The sequence below is a fragment of the Mya arenaria genome, chromosome 9, assembly GCF_026914265.1.
Source record: "Mya arenaria isolate MELC-2E11 chromosome 9, ASM2691426v1".
NCBI lineage: Eukaryota > Metazoa > Mollusca > Bivalvia > Myida > Myidae > Mya > Mya arenaria.
The window spans coordinates 15,444,879-15,454,684 of record NC_069130.1 but is presented as its reverse complement, the minus strand read 5'-3'; the positions used below and the strand labels follow the sequence as shown (position 1 = coordinate 15,454,684).

Sequence of the window (9,806 nt, the reverse complement as noted above, 5' to 3'; positions counted from 1 at the left end):
TATAGAATGCAGAAAACTATTGTGGCATAACTTGAAACAAAACATACTGAAACTTATTTAACATCGTTCTTAAATGTGTTTGAATTGAATTAGTTATGTTTAATATTTATAGATGAAATCCGTAATACTATGTTAATATGGTCTTAACTTTTGTATATTTTAAGGCTGTGGTAAAACACAAATTAATATAAATACATTAATCTCCAGCGGAAAGCTACCTTATGTAAGTTCAAATACGAACATGAGTTTGGATGTTTTCAGGGTTAGAAATAAACGTTGTGGGGTGTATGGGTGGGGGTGGATGCGAGTGTGTGTGTGTGTGTGTGTGTGTGTGTGTTTGTGCGTGCGTGCGTGCGAGCGTGCATAATATATGTGTGTATGTGAGAAAGGTTGTGGGTTTGTTTGTGTGTGTGCGTGTGTGTGCGTGCGTGCGTGCGTGCGTGCGTGCGTGCGTGCATAATATATGTGTGTATGTGAGAAAGGTTGTGGGTTTGTTTGTGTGTGTGCGTGTGTGTGCGTGCGTGCGTGCGTGCGTGCGTGCGTGCGTGCATAATATATGTGTGTATGTGAGAAAGGTTGTGGGTTTGTTTGTGTGTGTGCGTGTGTGTGTGCGTGCGTGCGTGCGTGCGTGCGTAGATGTGGCGTATGTGTGTATTGGTGGAGTTTACTGTGTATAGCTACAAGACGGAAACGTGAACTTATACCTGTACATAAACGCCATCCATTTAACTAATACCTATAGATACACTACGTGATCGTGCAAATATACCTCTAGCTACACGACGTTGACGTCAACTTATCCATGAAGCTACACGCATTGTACGTGAACTTATACCTGTAGCTACTTAAGGTTTACGTGAACCCTTCCCTGTAGATACACAAAATGTACGTGCACTTATACCTCTAGCTACACCCATGTGCGTGCACTTATAACTTATACATGTAGCCACACGCAGTGTACGTGAATTTATTCCTGTTCATGCACGCAATCTATTTAAATACCTGTTGCTTCATGCCGTGTATTTGAACTTATACCTGTAGTAACCCGCCGTGTACATGAAACGTATACCTGTAGCTACACGACGTGTACGTGAACTTATACCTGTAGCTACACCGGGTACGTGAACTTATACCTGTAGCTATACCGGGTACGTGAACTTATACCTGTAGCTACACCGGGTACGTGAACTTATACCTGTAGCTATACGCCGGGTACGTGAACTTATACCTGTAGCTACACCGGGTACGTGAACTTATGCCTGTAGCTATACCGGGTACGTGAACTTATACCAGTAGCTACACCGGGTACGTGAACTTATACCTGTAGCTACACCGTTTACGTGAACTTATACCTGTAGCTACACCGGGTACGTGAACTTATACCTGTAGCTATACCGGGTACGTGAACTTATACCTGTAGCTATACGCCGGGTATGTGAACTCATACCTATAGCTACACGACATGTACGTCAACTTATACCTGTAGCTACACCGGGTACGTGAACTTATACCTGTAGCTATACGCCGGGTACGTGAATTTATACCTGTAGCTACACCGGGAACGTGAACTTATGCCTGTAGCTATACCGGGTACGTGAACTTATACCAGTAGCTACACCGGGTACGTGAACTTATACCTGTAGCTACACCGTGTACGTGAACTTATACCTGTAGCTACACCGGGTACGTGAACTTATACCTGTAGCTATACCGGGTACGTGAACTTATACCTGTAGCTATACGCCTGGTATGTGAACATATACCTGTAGCTACACCGGGTACGTGAACTCATACCTATAGCTACACGACATGTACGTCAACTTATACCTGTAGCTACACGACATGTACGTGAACTTATACATTTTTCTACACGCCGTGTACGTGCACTTATACCTGTAGCTACATGCCTTGTACGTGAACCTATACCTGTAGCTACACGAAATGCATATAAACGTATACCTCTAGCTACACGCCGTGTATATTAACGTATACCTATAGCTACAGGCCGTGTATATTAACGTATACCTATAGCTACATGCCATGTATTTAAATGTATACCTATTGCTACACGCCGTGTATATTAACGTATACCTATAGCTACAGGCCGTGTATATTTCCAGATACCTATTGCTACACGCCGTGTATATTAACGTATACCTCTAGCTACACGCCGTGTATATTAACGTATACCTATTGCTACACGCCATGTATATTAACGTATACCTATAGCTACACGCCGTGTATATTAACGTATACCTCTAGCTACACGCCGTGTATATTAACGTGTACCTATTGCTACACGCTATGTATATTAACGTATACATATTGCTACACGCCGTGTATATTAACGTATACCTCTAGCTACACGCCGTGTATATTAACGTATACCTTTAGCTACACGCCGTGTATATTAACGTATACCTCTAGCTTCACGCCGTGTATATTAACGTATACCTATAGCTACAGGCCGTGTATATTAACGTATACTTCTAGCTACACGCCGTGTATATTAACGTATACATATTGCTACACGCCGTGTATATTAACGTATACCTCTAGCTACATGCCATGTATTTAAACGTATACCTATTGCTACACGCCGTGTATATTAACGTATATCTATAGCTACAGGCCGTGTATATTTCCGTATACCTATTGCTACACGCCGTGTATATTAACGTATAAATCTAGCTACATGCCATGTATATTAACGTATACCTATTGCTACACGCCGTGTATATTAATTGTACCTCTAGCTACACGCCGTGTATATTAGCGTGTACCCATAGCTACACGCCGTGTATATTAACGTGTACCTCTAGCTACACGCCGTGTATATTAACGTGTACCTCTAGCTACACGCCGTGTATATGAACGTGTACCTCTAGCTACACGCCGTGTATATTAACGTGTACCTATAGCTACACGCCGTGTATATTAACGTATACCTATAGCTACACGCCGTGTATATAAGAAACCCAATCTTCTATTTCTTAGATTCTGCTTTGACCTTATCTTTCCGTTTCAACACATGAATTGTGCGCGTAATAAAGTAAGACATTTTCTATTTGTTTTTCAATATAAGGTATTCAGATATTTCACCGTACTAAATGTATTATGGAAATGAGAGAATATAGTATACAATTGAAATAAATGCATTCACATTATAATTTCCCGGATTGAGTCGAACCTCCAGAAATCCATTTTCATCGATAAATATTTTACCATGAATGCCCAGGAGTTTAATCCATTTTCACAAAATTCAATATATTTACTAAACACAGAGTTAATGAAGATATTCTTAGAATTTTTTACCTGAGCCCAAACTTAATAACTTGGTCCGACGTTTATGTTAACGTTTAGAGGAAACCGTCCTTATTCACTGTACACAGCTACTGTTCTAGTAATTTGCATAACTCCTTAAACCGATTTACAGAACTTTAAGTCGATTCGTTAGATCAGAACTCGGCACCTGTAATTTAGGATTGAACCTACAAATGAATCAAACAATTGCAACTCCATTTAAGGAGGCACATCATTTTTATTGATATTTTTACTTACAACATACATATTTTAAGACCCTAAGCCACCACAAATTGATTTTCTAAACAAAAGGATCCCTTATCGTATATTTAGTAAAATATGATGCCTAAATAATTGAAATTATCAAATTTGACAAGTGTTTTTTTCTGATTTCACTAAGTCTTGCTTTGCCACACAGGACCTCATTTCGAAAACCAACCACCCTTTTAGATATATCTACCCATAGTTCAGTCGTATAGAATCATTAAACTTTAAAATCTATAACTGAATTACCCAGAATATCCAGATTGTCTGCAAATAGCAGTATCATTAAACAAAGATCATATAGGGCAATTATATATTCAATATCCTGCTGTTAAAATCATTTGTAAGTGTAAATGCACACTGTAGACATTGAGACGTGGAAACCTAGCCCCCCGCCCCCTCTTTCCAAAAAACAAGAACAAAAAACTACAACAACAACAAACAACAACACTGTTTACATTGTTTTAAGATGCTCACGCTCCATACTCGCATTAACGCGGCACACCCTATGAGGACCCAAATGTAGAAGATGATCAATTAGTTTGAATCCAAACTTATAATGACTAAATTTAATATTCTCTGTCAGAGAATGACGGGTATGTTAAAAAAAGAGCAACATGAAACGACACAATGCATTTTTATATTCGTGTTTTAAACATGAAATGTTATTAAATAATACCATATGATGTATGTATTGGACTATTTTAAATATATCATAACATTACGAAATTTCATATATCTGCAGCAATATTAACCTCTTTTATTTGAAAATTACTTAAATGGAAAGATAGCGACAAAATTAGAATGTAGTATATGCCGTAAATTTGCAATTAACGTTTTTTAAACCGTGAGTTACATAAATTTAAAAGAAAACGTTTCGATAAAAATCATGATGCACATGCAAGAATATATTCGAAAATCTAATTATCCTTTTTATTAAGTTCAAACTCACAAAGGAAAACAATTACTACTGATGTTCATTTTGTAAAAACATATCAATGCAAAAGAAAAATTGTATTTTAAAGTACATCAGACGGAGCGGTCCCTGATCAATATATAATTAATTGTTACTATCATTTCAAACACCTTTTAATTCTTTATGCATATACAATGTCGATGGGAAGTGTTTTTTTCTCTTCTGATATTCATATTTCCATGCATAAATCACTATACAACCTTAATGATTCATTTATTATCACAACAGTACTTGTGTACGTTCTGGCCAATTAACGCGCCACCTTTTACCACAACGTTTTCGTCATGATTCGGAATTATGACGCGGTGATGAGGGAAAGCTAGTTTGACGGCCTCCTGAAATGGGTTATACTGTGCGAAACCTCCAACTAACAGTAGAACCATATCACCAGAAAAAAACGAAGTGGTAACTAATGTCTTTTGAAATCCCGTAAGAACATCTGCGCATCGGTCAACAAATAGGCTTTTTTTAACTTTGATTTTTCTTTGATCCAGAGAAAACTCAATTAATCCCGAATATGTTGATGTTTTGACGTAATCTCTAATGCTAGTGCCTGTGTTACTTTGAAAAATTTCTCGAAGCGAGTGTGGTATCAACAATATGATATAAGAGTATTTTCTTTCTTGACACCTCATTGCGGAAATAGTGTACTGAAGATTCAAAAGCTCTTCTGGCGCTTCTTCACAAAATTCAGCCCACACCTGTGGCCCCACAATCTCTACTAGGATGTTTTCAAAGAAACATTGCCCACAATGCAGGATATGTGGCGGAAGAACTTCACGCAGTCCACCTCCTCTTTTCCTCTGATACAACGTGATATGCACAGTTTCTGAAAAACGTAATCCACATTCTAGTTAAAACCATCAACTTTTATTCTACATTTGACTTTTAAGAGTGGTATTCAATATTGTCTTAATTGAATCTCAGAACGAGGTGGCTAATTCGATTGCTCGTAATATATGAAGGACCTATACAGTGAATGAAGTCATTGAAATATGACCATAAGATTTTTTCTTAAGTTAAATATTAAACACCATCCTTCCTAGTTGTAAACGTACGGCCTTTGTATAATTGATTTAAAGGAAATGAACACGCACACACACACACGCACGCACGCACGCACGCACGCACACACACACATACGCACGCACGCACGCACGCACGCACGCACACACACACACACACACACACACACTAACACATACACTTTGCCTAATTACGTTCATTGATGAGGTTTAATCGTCTCTTCGATGAGCATTTATTAGAAAATAATGGTCGCCCGTTTAATGTGATACAAACACTTGCCTACATACATACATCATTAAATTAAAAATTGGATTTCAAACATTTTCCGGCTAAACAAATTCAACTATCCATCGTTAATTATTCATGCACCTTAATATTAATTATTATTATATTCAGCTGTCAATTTCTAACACAAAAGTAAACAAGTACTTATGCTCATTATTTTGTCTTTGAAGAAAAATGTCGTTTTGTACAGAACGTTACTTAAATATGCAATCAACAGTATCTGTGGTTAACTATCCAGTTATGCTTGTTGTGTTCAACACTGCATTAAGAGGGCTCGGATTTGATAAAGTACCACGAAAGTACAACAGTTGAATTGATGTTTGAGGCCAATGAGAACTTACACCGTATGTATAATATGCGAGCATATCTGGCGTTTAAAATCAAATTTTTGTTTCAGGAATTATGTATAGCTGCATGTGTTTGGCAAAATAGATCGATTCTTCAATACAGGTTTAGATCTTCTAATATCTGTAAAAGTACTGTATAATTTAGAAATTGTCATATTCTTAGTGCCTTTGTTGTCATCGGAGGCGTCGGTGTCCAAACTTTAACCTTGGCCAGAACCTCATAGAATGAGGTTTGACATTAGCATATCAACCATTATCTTCCAGACAGACACCAGCCCCGGTACTGGCGAATAGCATGCTTTTAATACGTGCCCTAGCAATGTTAGGTTAATTATTATTTCAGTCTCTATAAGCATTTAGGAGCTCTAGGAGCAAGTGTGCTAAAGTGTCCAATATTAAATGAGTCTCAAGGAGCCAGTATGTTTGCCGCCCAAGAGGCTTTGTAAGAGAAATGTTTTTTTTAAACAAACTTGGATCACATTTTTGGGACAAATGGGGCGAGAGCTAAGGACGGAACAGGAACATATCGGGGACGAGTGCAGAGAGTAGTCGGAGACAAATTTGGAGAGTAAAAGGATACGAATTTGGAGAGATTAAGGAAAGGAAGTTGGATCGTGCATGGAATGAATTGATAGTGAAGTATAAATTTTAGAGTATTCGAAAATAAATGGGAGAGAAGAAGAAAGTGAGTTGAAACAAAGTGGAGCACATTTAAAGACGTTAAAAGAGAGTAAAATATATAATCAGAACTTACTCTTATTTTACCATGTCATCATATTTTGAACCATTGTAATAATGTTATTCTTTAGTAAATTAAGTTAGTCAAAATGTTGCTTGTTAAGCGTACACTCATTAAAGGGACTCGAACCGAATGCCATTTCGTGACAGTGCGTCTTCAGCGAATTAATACCTAGAACTGCTTTGCAAACGTGTATGAATCTTGAAACGCAGTGTCCTTGCATTAACCGAACTTTAGTTAGCCTAATGGGTTCAGGTCCAGTAGAAAACGTGGTTGCCATAATAAAAATATAAAATTAAAATATTGCTTTCAAAATCTCTGATAACTAGAACGTCCTGTTGCTTGACCAATCAAAATCAAAGATACTCGATGGTAGGAACAAGTATAGGTTCAGTTATGAATTCTATAGCAAATAAAAACTTTATCCTTTAGTATAAAGTAAAAGAACAGATAAGCTAGAGCTGAGATAGTTTGTATGCACCATAAGCAATAGGTTTCAAGAACTTTGTTCACAGTGTGTCCTCGGGGCCATGATTGTCCCCGTTTCCACGGAAACAGTTTACTTCTTTGATTTATCTGAGTAGAGCTTAAAGGTTGAACACATTTCATTAGCCATATGCCATTTTCCGTGTTTGGTTTAAACATTCGTCTGCAAGGGTTCAGGTTTGGCACTATTTCGGGTTACATTGGTCATAAACAGGAATGCACTGAATGTGCACTACGAAGATTTCAATAATTATCATCAGATCATGAATTATCCAAACCATTGAGATGATGGTGTAATCAAATAAAAACTAGCATCTTGTTTGAACCCGGCGGTGACGTCGTGAAGATATTTGGAGTATATTATGACCAAATGGTTGTCTCACAAGTTTAATCTTAAATAACAAATGGGGCTTTGTAGTAAACACCCTTCCTCCCTGAAAACAGAAGAAAAATACCCTGGATGGGTATGTTCCATTGTTTAAATCGTTTCATTTCAGGGACGGATCGATGTTTGAACTTTGTTTCTAGTCTTATTCTAAACAGTGTAGACCTGAGCCGAATCATACTTAAGCAAGCCTCATTAGCACTGATCGGATAACCTCGTTTAAATTGGGCACGAGCACCTGCATTGATGTCACTTGATATTTTTTATATTGATTAAATAAATGTCAGCTAAAGCTGCAAGAAATTAGAAGCCTTTTATTTGTTATTTTATTCAATTGCGTTATTAACTTAGTAAAATAACCTTTCGATACAGGTTTTGTCTTTGGTTGAAGTTCAAAGCCGAGATATAAACTGCTTTAGAAATGTCCAGCAGAGCGCAATATGTCAGTATCACTTTTTGTTAATCAAATATGCTTTACCTGCATTCGGGCTCATTCGGACAAAAAATACACCATTTTCCGGTGCATTTCTTTAAACATCACTTGTAGTAAATTTCCAGCGTCTATATGATCGGCATTTACTGATGTATCTGTATTGTGTTTATTTTGAAAGAGATTGTGTGACTTGAATAATATCTTCCAAGATAATTATTGCAATTTATTTTTCCAAGAAATTACATTGTATAACACATTCTATAAATCAACTTATTAGCTGACTCGGTCTTGGTGTTGAGGTGAACTATTAATATAATTTGATTCCTATGTATACCGTGGTATTGTAAGTATAATAAAGATTTTGTTTTTCTACTTTCACAAAGATAACTTGCACTATACCTAACTTATTATAAAATGGCCTGAGCCTTATTAAAGGCAAAGGGTTATTTCAGTTAATTCAAATATACATTTATTTTTCTATCTTCTATCTTTATGTTTACTATTGATATAATTTGCTTTCCATGTATACCGTAGTATTGTAAGTCTAATAAGTGTTGTTGTTTTTTTCTATTTTCAACGGGAGAACTGTAAACCTAAATTATAATAAAAAAGGCCCGATCCATATATTACAGGCAAAGGGTTGTTAAAGTTAATTCAATTATACATTCTTTTCTATTTTCACCGAGATAACCTGCTCAAACCCTAGATAATTATAAAATGGTTCGAGGTGTGCAGTAAAACGATTAAATATACCTCGGGCATCGATCAAGAGGATATTCATTCCTGGTTTCAATAGTTTCTCTTTACTGGCTCCCTGTTCCATGACTTCTGCATATGCAATGTATGCCATAGGAGCGAGAACAGTGACAATTGTGTCTTGTTCAATACCAGCCTGAAATTAGAGAATGTTGCTTGTTCCTTAATAGAATAACGAAATTACATGTACTGTTGTTGTTTTTGTTATAATTAGAGCATGCAGAACTTTACCTTCGATTCAACATTTTGTTTTTAAAACAGTATGAAGAAATGATCGCGGCCGTATTACCCCGCCGTTGTCATAAATTGCGTATCAAAATTATAAATAAGCGATTTATAACATGTATTAATCTTTTGCAAAATTTGTGCAACATCTTTTTTATTAGAAAAAAAGTGTGTTTTTATGAATACTTCAAATAATTAATTCTAGTTTTTGATTTGAAAATGTATTAAGTCAGTTCTAAATAACACATACAATTGAGAGATATAGTCAAATTTATGTTTACTTTCTTTCGAGCTGCGTACTATAAAACGAACCTACATAACCGCTGTCTGCCAAATCTAAAACTATAAACCTCCGAAAAGGTAAAATAGGTCTTATATCCAACTCTAGAAAAACCCCTATGAGTTAAAGTTGGACGTTAATCAACAAAGCTCTAAGACCTGATCTTTCAAATATTTCAATGTCAATACAAAAGCACCTTCATTGCAGCTTCAGTCATGAACTCGTGCCCCGCGATACCCCATTGTCTTGGAACAATCACCGACCATGTTATTTGTTCGGGAAGGACGAAGCATATTTTCTC

At 36.7% G+C, this 9,806-nt stretch overlaps 1 protein-coding gene across 1 annotated transcript; it reads right to left on the bottom strand.

Moving 5' to 3' along the window:
- Positions 1 to 4,691: 4,691 nt before the first annotated feature.
- LOC128245372 (uncharacterized) lies at positions 4,692 to 9,806 on the bottom strand. The gene is made up of 3 exons (XM_052963507.1): positions 9,702 to 9,806; positions 8,998 to 9,136; positions 4,692 to 5,372 (listed from the first exon to the last, which is right to left on the bottom strand). The coding sequence occupies exons 1-3, from the start codon at positions 9,720 to 9,722 to the stop codon at positions 4,753 to 4,755; spliced, it is 780 nt and encodes a 259-aa protein (XP_052819467.1). The 5' UTR covers positions 9,723 to 9,806; the 3' UTR covers positions 4,692 to 4,752.

What these genes read in the sequence shown, in the direction of transcription:
- LOC128245372 (XM_052963507.1), bottom strand. Translation starts at nt 9,722, where the DNA reads ATGACTGAAGCTGCAATGAAG. An exon ending in TGACTGAAGCTGCAATGAAG is followed by an intron (nt 9,137 to 9,701) that starts GTGCTTTTGTAT and finishes CTCTAATTTCAG; the next exon opens with GCTGGTATTGAACAAGACAC. An exon ending in CCTCTTGATCGATGCCCGAG is followed by an intron (nt 5,373 to 8,997) that starts GTATATTTAATC and finishes TACGTTTTTCAG; the next exon opens with AAACTGTGCATATCACGTTG.